The sequence below is a fragment of the Triticum aestivum genome, chromosome 2A (genome assembly GCF_018294505.1).
Source record: "Triticum aestivum cultivar Chinese Spring chromosome 2A, IWGSC CS RefSeq v2.1, whole genome shotgun sequence".
Lineage (NCBI taxonomy): Eukaryota > Viridiplantae > Streptophyta > Magnoliopsida > Poales > Poaceae > Triticum > Triticum aestivum.
The window spans coordinates 120,075,429-120,087,369 of record NC_057797.1 but is presented as its reverse complement, the minus strand read 5'-3'; the positions used below and the strand labels follow the sequence as shown (position 1 = coordinate 120,087,369).

The 11,941-nt window shown below is 45.3% G+C and overlaps 1 protein-coding gene and 1 long non-coding RNA gene across 16 annotated transcripts; both read right to left on the bottom strand.

The window, feature by feature from the left end:
• Positions 1–259: 259 nt before the first annotated feature.
• Positions 260–1,178, bottom strand: LOC123187904 (multifunctional methyltransferase subunit TRM112 homolog A). Its single transcript, XM_044599896.1, has one exon. It carries the CDS (start codon positions 1,026–1,028, stop codon positions 627–629), a length of 402 nt encoding a protein of 133 aa, XP_044455831.1. The 5' UTR covers positions 1,029–1,178; the 3' UTR covers positions 260–626.
• A 1,981-nt stretch (positions 1,179–3,159) lies between these two features.
• On the bottom strand, positions 3,160–10,431 carry LOC123187901 (uncharacterized). 15 transcript variants are annotated; one of them, XR_006494226.1, is made up of 14 exons: positions 10,109–10,428; positions 9,338–10,024; positions 9,139–9,256; positions 8,101–9,030; positions 7,893–7,985; positions 6,986–7,142; positions 6,663–6,738; positions 6,359–6,435; positions 6,045–6,270; positions 5,747–5,979; positions 5,135–5,352; positions 4,949–5,048; positions 4,059–4,175; positions 3,160–3,668 (listed from the first exon to the last, which is right to left on the bottom strand). It is a non-coding gene; the product is annotated as an uncharacterized lncRNA (long non-coding RNA). The 15 variants fall into 15 exon arrangements; XR_006494214.1 differs by having other exon boundaries at positions 6,986–7,090; positions 10,109–10,427; XR_006494221.1 differs by having other exon boundaries at positions 6,986–7,090; positions 7,893–8,382; positions 8,860–9,030; positions 10,109–10,426.
• Positions 10,432–11,941: the final 1,510 nt, after the last annotated feature.

Here is an 11,941-nt window from a genome sequence, read left to right as displayed (position 1 = left end):
GATTCATACAGCCCTCAATTGGTAGTTTTGGCACAACTCATAATCAAAATTTCATCTAGTATACAAGATGAATGGGTGATTTTTTTTTGCGGGTAATGAATGGATGATTCATTACCCCTTTACCAGTCCCAATCACACTACTAACACCATGCATGCTACGAGATGATTCAATATTGTAACACCTCAGCGAGAATAAAAATGCACGCTATGCAATAGTTTTGACCCCAAAATACTCAATCAAAAAGTAATTTCCTCAACAGAACTTCAAATTATACTTAACAACAAATAAACTGTAATTTCATATGTTCATTTCCCCCTGCAGCAATTCCTCGCACTACTGTGTACTAAATCATTCATGATCACCAAAGGAAAATTTACCAAAAAGTACAGTAGCAGCAGTTGAGTAAAGTCGAGGTTCAGAAGCCCCAATGTACTGAAACAAAAGCACGATTTGGAGCAAAACGTCACAGGTAGGAGTAGTATTTATCAAGGTACGACTTCAAGATCCACAATTCATACTAAGATAGTTCATACACACAATCTTAGGAGTCCAAGCCCTGGAAGTGCATAACCGTATGTGGCACGAGCAAACAAGCAAGCAAGGCAACCGGCCTGCTACGCGCGAGTCAGTGCCGCACCTCGTCCTCATGGAGAAGCATATTGGGGACGCCCTTCAGGATGGGGAAGGAGCGGCCGCTGTCGGGGCAGACGAGGGTGCCCTCCTCGACGTGGATCTCGAGGAGCGCGTGGTGGAGGCGGCGGATAGCGCTGCCCTCGACCTCCGCGGCGCCCTCGGCGAAGAGCTCGGCCTCGGGCGGCTGCTCCGCGGCGAGGAGCTCCGGGAACCCCGCGGCGCTGGTGGCTGCGAAGAGCGCTCTCCAGTCGATCTTGGGAAGGATCCCGCGGAGGAAGTCGACGTTGAGCTCCACCTCCTTGATGGACGTCTTGGCGACCTCCAGCGCGAGCGGGTAGCCCGTGCTCACGCCCTTCACGTTCGACGCCAAGAAGTTGTGCGTGAGGAGCCTCATCTCTCTCGCTCGAGTTCGCTGGAGATGACGCGGGGTTTTGGTTGTCGCCGCCGACGGCCGCCGCTGCTGTGGGATTAAAACCTAAAAACCCTAGCGGCGGAGTGGTGGATTGGAACGAGAATGGGGAAAATGAAGCTGCGGGACGGGGTTTTCGGCCTTTCGGGCTGGTTGCTTCGATATACGTACACTTAAAGCTGGCCAGATGGGCCGTGGGCCGCGTACTCGGCCCGTTACCGGCCTGGCCTGGCACGGTTAAAAACGGGCGGCACCTGTGCTCCCACGGCATGCTCCGTTTTTTTATTTGTACAACCCAATAGGTTGAATAATACACGGGCCGGTGGGCCAGACGTGTCGGTCTGGCCCGTTTACTATAGGATGGCTCCGGACCAGGAGGAGGTTGATTCATGGCAGGCGAAGTGGTCTACAACAACGATGGGGGAGGCAAGTCGTCGCGGTGTGGAAGGAGGCCGACGACGAGGGAGGCAAGTAACCATGGTGGGGACAAAGGTCCTCGGCGGACGAGGTGTACCACATTGACTCCTGTCTGTGGCGACTAGGATTGGCGGATGTCGAGTGTGGGAGAGGAATGGAGGCAAGGGATGAAGGGCGCGCGAGGGATCGAACCGGTATGATGTCGGAGCTAAATCCGATAGATCTCGGGTAGGGCTTCCGATCTGGTAGCCTTGGCTAGATGGCAACAGGAGGCACGATATTTACCCAGGTTCGGCCCCTCTCGTGGAGGTAAAACTCTATGTCCTGCTTCGATTGTATTGTTGTGGATGGGGTACAGAATACAAGTGATCTACTGCAATCGTGTGTGAATGAATTCATCCCTCTACGGCCCAGACACCTTGATTTTATATAGATACTCATGATGCCTACGGTTACACATAAGCCGGTCGCATCTACGGGTAAACGTGTCGGAGGCTACCTCTAAATCTTGGAGTATGCGCCAAGTCTTCGGATCATTCCTTCTTGGCGTTCTTGGGTTGACGATCTTGGGGGGGGGGGTACTCGGCCCAGCCCAAAAGGCTAGCAATCGACGTGCAGAGCACCCCTAATCTAGGACTCTGTCATATGAATCACTTGGCAGTGGCAGGAGGCATTAATTTCTCTCAACTCTCGCTTCCTAGGGAGCTCGGGTTTTCCAACTCCACTACTCCTTCATTTTTGCACTGCGCTAATAGCCAGCCTCTCACTCCCATAGCCAGAATTTGAACCGTTTGGCTGGGCTCCCGACCTGGAGTTAAGAAGTTGAGGAGCGCGAGGGCTACTGAACACGCCCGTCAGGCCAGCCCAACCCGGCCTTTTTATTCAGGGGCCGACACGCAGCCCAAGTCAGCCCTTTTAGCACTGTTTTGAACTTTTTAGTACTACTTTGACTTCTTTAGGTCTTTTTGGTCTTTCTTTTACCTAAAAAACAAAGGCAAAAACGAGCAACAAAGCCAAAAGTCAACTCGGGCCTGCCATTTTAGCTTGTGCACCCGACCAATCTGCGAGGAACCCTTCTTATGATTGTGTCGTGTCGTGCCAGGGCTTTTTATGGTTGGGTTGGGCCGGCCGTATGGCCAGGTTTAATGCAGAGGCACCCTGATACCTCAATGTTTCCTCCAAAGTGTAAACTCTAGCATTAGTTAGCGGCTTAGGAAGTTTTTTTTTCCGAATCTTTATGAGGGGAGCGGCTTAGGGGATGTTTGGTTAGGTTTAACTTGGACTGTTGCACTTCGACTTATAAATAAAATAACATAAACAAAAGACAACCATTTATGGGTTTTTGACTTTAGGGACTTTTTCGGCTTCTAAGCCGAAGTGCAAAAGCCAAATCTCATTGAGGCTCTCTCTCCACGCGTCTTTGTCGTGGAGAGAGTGCGAATCTGAATTGCCATATCAAGTTCGGCTACTGTTGATCAGCTTGGGGAGTTCCAAAGGTGGACAAGTAAAAGTAACTAGTGGTTGGAGCGCCACCAGGTGGCGCCGCTTGAGGCGTGCATGTGCGGTGGCAGATAGGTGGCCACACTTTTCATTCACTTTTTGTCGCTATGATTAGAACATGTACATGGAACTGCCGGTCAACTCATGTGGACTTTGATTACTTACAGGACCAACAAAAATGCATTACTTGCAATGTACATTTATAAAATAAATCGGAAATATTATTAATAGGTAGGCTTATATGAACATAGAGTAGCAGTCTTACATCCTACAAAGACTTATACCTATAGAGATGATGGACTGCAGAGCCTAAATTTTCTAAACTCAAGCATCCACAAAATGAAATCATCTCATGATGATGATGAATGATAACCACTAAACATAACTATTCGACTAAAATTTTAATTATGAAAGAGATGACAGCAGGCCGATGATCTGAACTACAACCGAGGAGTTCTTTCCTCCCTCTTTCTCTAAATTACATGTCTGCAAATAAGTTTCAGAACAACAGGGATGGCATGGAATTCCAGTGAATGAAAATGAATAAATTATGGCTGACATCTCTGTTTCACCTTCGAAGCTGTATCTCACAAGTTGACTATAACCATTCTAGATGCTCATAATCTTTGGAAGTCCATCAAGCTTTGCAGCATGTACAAACTGCATTACTCCGTACGTGGTTTCATTGGAAACACCGATATATTGTACCTAGATTAGAAGAGACAAACATGGAATTATATACTGGTTTATGGTTACCTGTCTGCTATCTTCGGCTGTCTTATGCATATACTCTGAGTGAATTATTCAAATGTGCGTTTATGAACACAACAATCATATGTTCATAATCTAGAATAAATCTAGGCTATTATTACAACGAAAATGCACATGGTTTTTAAAGAGTGTGCAAAATACATGCACCAAATCCTTTGGAAAGATAGATCCATACTAAGATTTGTGTTCAATTAATAATTATCTGGTTGTTGTTTCTAAAATAAAATTATACTCCCTCCGTCCCATAATATAAGAGCGTTTTTTACACTAGTGTAGTGTCAAAAAACGCTCTTATATTATGGGACAGAGGGAGTATTACACTATTACCTTCCCTTTACCAATTAGTTCCTGAAAGCTTTCCATTGATCCACACATGGGACGCTTGGCCTCCATTTGGTTGAATTGTAACTGAATTCACCGTAACGTGCGACATACCTATCTAGCCTGAAGACATAAAGCAAACTTTGGAGCCAAAGTTGTCTTTTTTGTCAAATAAAATAATAATGATGACATATTAATACAAACAAAGTATGAAAAATTCTATGTGAAAAATGAAAGAATTAACATGAAGAATGTGTGCTGAAAACAGTCTGTATAAGACGACAAAAGGACTCACAGAGGATGGAAAAGAGAACTCAGATTTACAATTTTCAAGTTCAGTAAGGAAATGCAAAATGTGAAATATGATTGTGTATGAATCAATCTGGAACAAGATGTGAAAATTATTCTGAGCAAAAATAATCTTTGAAATAAACACTACCTAGTGTATGTAAAGAAAATCAGTGTAGTCTTTAGATAAGCATGAAAGGCTCTTTTCGACACTTTCCTTTATAATGGGATCATCAACACACACCTTTCTGCATTGTACCGATGAAAAGTGTGATCTGAATAACCAGAAATTTTGGTGGCTAAAGTTGTCTAGTCGGAAATATAGTGAGCTGGGAACGACAAATGGATTCAGAAGCATGCTATCTGAAGTGGGAATCGGGGAACTCCAAATGGATTAGAAAACTGCAAATAAATTATAAGGCCGGTTTAGGGTACTTTGTCTCGTGGCTTGGATTTCATCCACCTGCCTACATATAGATCAGTCCTCCCTTGAGTCTCCTTGGGTTGCATTTGGTAGTAACAACCAATAGAAGTGGAGTATTTCAATTAAAACTGGGATCAACTTCAGAAAATAAGACGGTGGTCGAAGGGAAGGAAGGAATGTGTACCGGCAATTTCTGCGGTGTCCAGTATGTTGATGCCCTGATTAAAAGAATAAGAGAGCATATCATGGGATTCCTTCTCTGTTCTTTGCTATCCAAAGATCATCTAAGAGAAGTAAACATTAGACCAAGATGTAAAAAAACTGGACCAACAACAACAACAGAAACATGAAGGTTCAGCTCTGCACATACTGTTCCAAGAGTTATCTCGCTAATAAGGAGATCTGAATCTCCCAGCTTCTTGTACGGCAACTTCGCTGCTTCTGGCTGCGGACACGTCTCGGGTGCCATCTTCGGGAATGTTGGGCACTCAACCCTTGGTAAGTATGAGGAGATTGCAGCAAACGCAAATAGCACCATTTTTCGCGTATACTGTTGTCGAATTTTTTGTTGTTGCATATACTGAAACCCTGTTCTTGCACATTCCAACAAACATATCAAGAAGAAAAAAATCAATGCGTGAAATGATGCAAAAAATCAGTTTTTGTTTCGTAGATGCCTAAATTCATCTTTACTCGAGGAAATTCTAGCAAATTAGCCTAGTAATTAGCCACATGCAGCAAAGAAACACCAGTATGCAGTCACTTTAGTCTGCGAAATGTTCAAAAGTTTGGAGAAAATACCATTGTCTTTGCAAAAAGAAACTATCAAGAGGCAAGAACTGGTTACTACAGAGTACAGACTGAAATCTTCATCAACATCACAACAATGCGGATGCTTATAAACTAATATACCAATAAATCCAATCTATTTGGTCTAGAACATGACGAGTGGAGAATGAAAGAGCAAAAGAATCAATCTCACCCGACAGAGTCGAGGATGTCGTTGGAGATCTTGGCGGCTCCCTTGTGCAGGTCTCCCAGGCTGTAGGCCGCTGCCGCTTGATCACTGGTGTCTCCCCTGACCCCGCAGAAAAGCCTCAACAAAGTCTTGGTTTGCAAGCACATCACAAGAAAATTTATAGACGACCCCAACTGACTCCACTCAGAACTGGGTAATTAAGAGAGGGCCTCAATAGCTGGCAGCTTCATGCAAGGCTGAAAAACGAGAACAAATTCAAATGTGTACGAGTCAGAGAGCAATGAATGGATGATGGACTCACCATCAAGTTGCAGTTGCAGAGACTGAGCACCGTATCGAGGGCTCCGTACATAGCTGGCGCGGGCCCGAGGTTGGATCTGATGAGTCGTGCAAGGACAACGGCAACGTCTCCGATGCTCTGCATCGGACCCAACGCCCTGACAGAACGCAACGCCTTCAGTGTACTGACGACCTGCATCTCCACCCCATGTTGTCTCTTTGCTGCCATCACGGAGAATCCCATGATCCTAGATGCCCGAAAGGACAATGGTATGAAATTTTCAAAACAGGACTAAGCACTACATGATGTTGTGGTTACCAAATGACATTACTTACAAGTTAATGCACTGCAAAAATTAGTACACTTTTTCACAGTAGTACAGCTTGCATTTGACGAGAACCCATACGTCTTCCTACAAAATGGTCAGCTTTAACCATAGAAATGATAACTATATCAAACATGACTCATGCCCACTAGACCATTACATAACACATAATGGCAGCCATAGTGCTGAACTTCATCACACTGGTAAAGCACAAAGACAACAAGGTCTTCAGTAAAATCTAACAGGCACATAAGACCAAGAAATGTTTAGAGGCTTTAGAATTTAGCACATATGGGATTTAATAAACAAATTACCTTATATTTTGGACAGAAAATCAAGGAGAGGAGGGATATGTAGTCCCTGACTCCCAACCGCCTTGTCCCTTTCAGGCTGCAGGGAAAAAGCATTCGAAAGATCAGCACATACCACCATTCAACCACGCACACTAGCGCAAGCACAACATGCGCACACAACGACAGCTAGCACACACGCATGCCACCGGCAGCACGCGCAGCACAGAGGCATGCCCGCTCCACACCACGCCCAGCTGCAACTACCAACGCCGCCAAGATGTCCGCAACTTTTGCTCCAATGGTAGAGAGAGGATTGGAAGGAGAGAGGGCCGCCGCACAATCACCTTCGATTTGCAACCACCGCAGATGGCCTTCAGCGTGACGACGGCGGGGTGGCCCGAGAGGTGTTGCATGATCTCGACCTCGCGGTGGACCGTGTCCTCGACGTTCTTGGGGATATACCAAGAAACAGTGGTATAAGTGTATAACAGAGCAATGCGGCTATCATGAGAAGCATAAAGAGATGAAGGCATCACAACTCATGGAAGATGAAATGAATATTGGAGTTATTTATTTCACAAGGAAAACAGTAATAAATATCAAATGGCAAAACACATCGCATATATTTGAGCAATAGCACTCTGGCTGTTTATTTTCAGTAGTCATTCACACATTTAGGCAAGGCCGCAAGGCACATTAGGGGCTGATCAGGTGAGCTAAACATATACAAATAAAAACATTGCCAGAGTGGATAAAGGGCCACATGTTAGAGATGAGTCAATACAAAAATTAAACAAGTTCTGGCAGAATAACTGCACTGACAAGAGCATGCAATATTACTTGGCAAGTGTAAACTTCAAATGGCATGTAAAATCAACAATCACTTCCAAATTCGTACAAGTTGTAAAGGCTAGTTATATATGCAATCGAAGTGAAGGGACTTTAGGATGCGAATCACAACCAAGTTATTAGCAACAAAGCAAAACAAAGTTACCGAGTTACAGTAAAAGCTAACAAAAACTATCAAAAATTCGCATCAAGAATATGATATCCATGCAGTTACAATTCTACTTGGAACTATACAGAAGTCCACACCTTGAACAGCTCAAATCTACAGCCAAGGGAGGGACACGCAGAGAAGAAATTCTAAACTAAACATGAGCACGATCTCAATCACTACGTCCATAAAGGCTCCTCCGCCGCAGCAGATCGAGAATGACAGGAGGAAGCAGGGAAGGGGATCAAACTCACCCTGTTCTGGTCAACAACGTCGACGATGACGACGAGGCGGCCGTAGTCCTTGCCGTAGTTCACCAGGGCCACCCACCCGATCAGCACGAACCTCTTGAACGGTTGTACGAGCACAAAAACAAGGCAACCATGGTCAACAACCAAGACCACCAGAGAGAAGGCGACAGAAAAGGCCTAACGGCGAGTTGGATTTCACAGGTCTTCCTACCATAGATCCGAACGGAGCCGAACTTGCCATGTCCGATCTCGTTGCCGAGCTCGTGGTAGGAGACGATGATAGGGTTGGGATCTTTGGACGGTTGGAGACGCAGAGCAAATCGACTGAGGCTGCGAGCTGGGATGGTGCCGAAGGCGGCAGCGGCACGACCACCATCACCAATTAGCAAGTATCCATTGTTGTTGTGCCATGACCATGAATCAATCACAAGGTTTTTCTTTTGTGACTAGCACTGCTAGGCTGCTAGCTGTACGTGTCCATCCATCCATGCGTCTACCAAACAATTATATCATCTTAAGAGAACTCGAGGAACTGTCAACATGCATCAGTTTTATTGGACAGCTTCTCCTTCTATGTATGCTTTATCTATTCGTGTGACTGCTGTGTTCATCAACATCAACAGCAAGAAAAAGCTGCTGCCAAAGGTAAGTGTGCCTCTCTGAACCTTGATTTGCTTTAGGTTGTATATATATCTAGTTAAACTCTGATCTTAGGTTACGTACATGTCTTCCTACCAAAAGCTAACAATTAGTGATGTTTTTCAGATAGAGGTGTTAATGTTCTTTCTGCTGCTGCTGTCCTTTGTGACCCCATCACCAAGGCTCTCTTGGCAGGATTCCTTGCTATGCGTAAATAACAATGGCAATTCCTAAAGTGTCAACGTTTCCTACTCTCTAATAACAGAAAAAAGCAAGAAACGCTGGGATTTATCATCACGAACAGCAAGAGTTGATGGAGTAGGAGAGATACATGCTGCGGGGAGGGGAAGAAGGACCTTGACGCACTCCAGGGGAGGGATGGGAGCTCCATGGCGGCTTGAAGGTGTTGGTTCTCGTCAGCCCTTAGGGGGCGGTGGTCCTTGTTCTCCTCCTCCGTCGTCGTCGGGATACTCTAGGCAACATCACCAACTTGACGAAGAGCCTGCGAAATCGAATCCAAACAAATGAGGGGAAGATAAAGGGGGGAGGGGACCTTGTGGATGGGCTCCATGGATTGGCTTGGGCACCATGGAGGGGAGGTGCTGCTTACCCGAGCTAGGAGGTCGCCGTCGTACACGACGTGGAGCACACCGGCGAAGACCACAGCGACAAAGGCACCTTCTTCCGTCGAGCTCGACCATGTGCGGGGTGTCGTCGTCCTCGTCCTGCTGCTCCGAATCGAACGAACAGGTAAGGGATCGAGGAGAAGAGGAGAGGGTCTGGATCGATGGAAGGCAGGCAGAGCTCACCTCGGTGGTCGCCGCGGATCCGTGGGGGTCACCTGGGGCGCGCAGCGGAGGAGCGCCGGCGACCTGCTGCGGCCAGGGTTCTCCATCGGGACGCCGTCGCCGTACATCTCAAGGTGGACGGGAAGCCGTCGCGGGTGGAAGATGAGAGAAGGTCGCGGGCGGGCGACGCGATGGGTGGCGGCGATGAATGGGCGGTCGTATCTGGCGAAGGTGGGGAGGAGGTGGCGTGCGTCCTCTCTCTGTCTTCTCGAGGAAGGAAACGACCACGCCTTTTTTTTTTCTATGAAGGGAACGTTCCCTTCCAATTGGCCAGCACGAACAGTACCACCCTGCCGACGTGGACACAACCAGAGATCGCTCATTGCGCGACGATAGATGGGTTGGATGTGTTAGGAATTAATTAATTAGGTTAATTAACTATTAATCACTGCTATGTCGGTGCCACTTTTGGCAACTGCCTCCTTTTGTAACCGCCTTGTAAACTGGGTATAAATACCCCAATCTTCAATCAATAGAATAACTGTTCATTCATATATCTGTTTTCCATTCGCTCCTCTCTCTCGATTCTCTCTAACACGTTATCAGCACTTTTGCTCTCCGCTGAGAAATGGCCACAGGAGAAGAGAAGAATGCCGCCGATTCGATTAGCCATATTCCCGTCCACAGCAGTAATCAATGGACATGCTTCTGAAGAAATTCTCAATCAAGAAGAATAGAAGAATCTGCATCAAGAACAAGAGAAAAGAAGGGAAGAAGCCCCAGCGAGCGTACCTCGGCGTTTGGCGACGACGGCGTCCTCCACCTCTCGGATGCAGCATTCGACGCGGCTGGTCGTGCTACCGGTGCCGCCGCGGTGGAGATCGCCGTTCTAGGCGCCGGCCATTGGTTACCCCGAGGACACGCCGCCTGTACTGGAGGGTACAGCAACGTCGACGCAGCGGCCGAGGACGCAGCGACGCCAGGCAGCGCCCTCTGGCGCGCGGCGTTGGACGAGCAAGCCCTCTGGCGCCACCCGCCCACCCCCGGTCTCTCCTTCTCCCGGTTACACTGGTACGCAGCGGCGGTGCCGGTGCTATATGTGCATACCGAACAAATCGATTGATTCCAGATGCATTGAGGATGACGATAGGAAACCTTATCTCTTCGGCCATTTGAGACTAAGCCCTTCTAGTTTCTTTTATTGGCAAACAAGTCATCAGACTTAATACTACATGAACATAAGTCATCAGGCTTACTGTTTTAGATTTTGGTTAATACCGTAGTATATCATATCGGTTGAGTCCCAAGGCATTGAGCTATGTTGATGGATGGGTCGATCATTACATCTGCAATGGACCCCAATATACTAGTGCTATTCTTTACAATAAGTGCAACAACTATGTTTTGCAATTGATTTTTTTTCTCTTGCAAATCATGATGAAAATTCAAAACAAGGATTATACTTAATATGACTACACCATATTATATTTTGGAATCACAAGGTATTGATGGCATCTACTGCGTAATTTGCAGATTATCCATCAGTACTGTGAGGTCTACATCTTGTCATTTTGATAAGATGACTACCTTCGAAGTGATCTTCCAAATATTAATATTATACGTGACTACCTCAATATATCATAAGGTAATACTGGCATCTACTGCAAATTTTGCAGACTATCCACTATTACTGCAAGGTCTACATCATGTCATTTTGACAGATGACTACCTTCAAAGTGATTTCATACATTTTGCATAACATAAGGTAATAGAATTATGAACATCTACTGACAAAAGTCAGGCTATGTTTTTCTATTACTGCGAGATCTACACCGCATCCGGTGACTATCTTCAAAGTGTTATTCTATATAAATGAAGGTCTACACATATGAGTGTATAGCATCAGCTATCATAAAAAAAATTGCTCCTCTGAAGCAATTGTTGTTGTTCACTAAAAAAAGATATTTACTCTCATAATAAAAGGTATTCATGCATGAACACTACATGCTGAAACGACAAATATTTTCCACAAATATCATTTATTCAAGCCTCATTTTGCTTTAATATGGCATAGACAACTATGCAAATATTTGCACATACCAGTAATTACCTTCTATTACATTGGTAAAATACATGGCAGTGGAGCCTATGTCACTATTTTAATTATAGTGTCGTCCATTCATTAAAATGGATACCACAATTTATAGAAATTGTTGAGTGTCTCAAACACTATTGATAGAACCACATCAAATTGTGGTTATACTTTTATAGTGACTAACCAATGATAAACATGAAAAGTCTATGTGTTTTGGCAGTGACTCTGAAGTCACATATTTTCTCAAGAATGAAGTCCAAAACATTAGCAATGATTTCATCACATCTATTGTATTGAAGGATACACCCAGGTTCACCAAGGATCATCTTGGCCATGAGTATTTTCATGTAACACATGCCTGACATTTCCAAATGCACTAAATTCAAGATTAGGTGGGAGTATTTATTTTAAGATGATTCATGACATCAGTCATTGTGTCCACCCGTGGCCTATTGCCACTACAACTCCACCTTCTGCAATGGCTATTCTCTTGATAGCTAAGTATATATATGTTGCATTTTATATGTCAT

Coding starts and splice junctions, on each gene's coding strand:
- LOC123187904 (XM_044599896.1), bottom strand. CDS start 1,028: ATGAGGCTCCTCACGCACAACTTCTTGGCGTCGAACGTGAAGGGCGTG.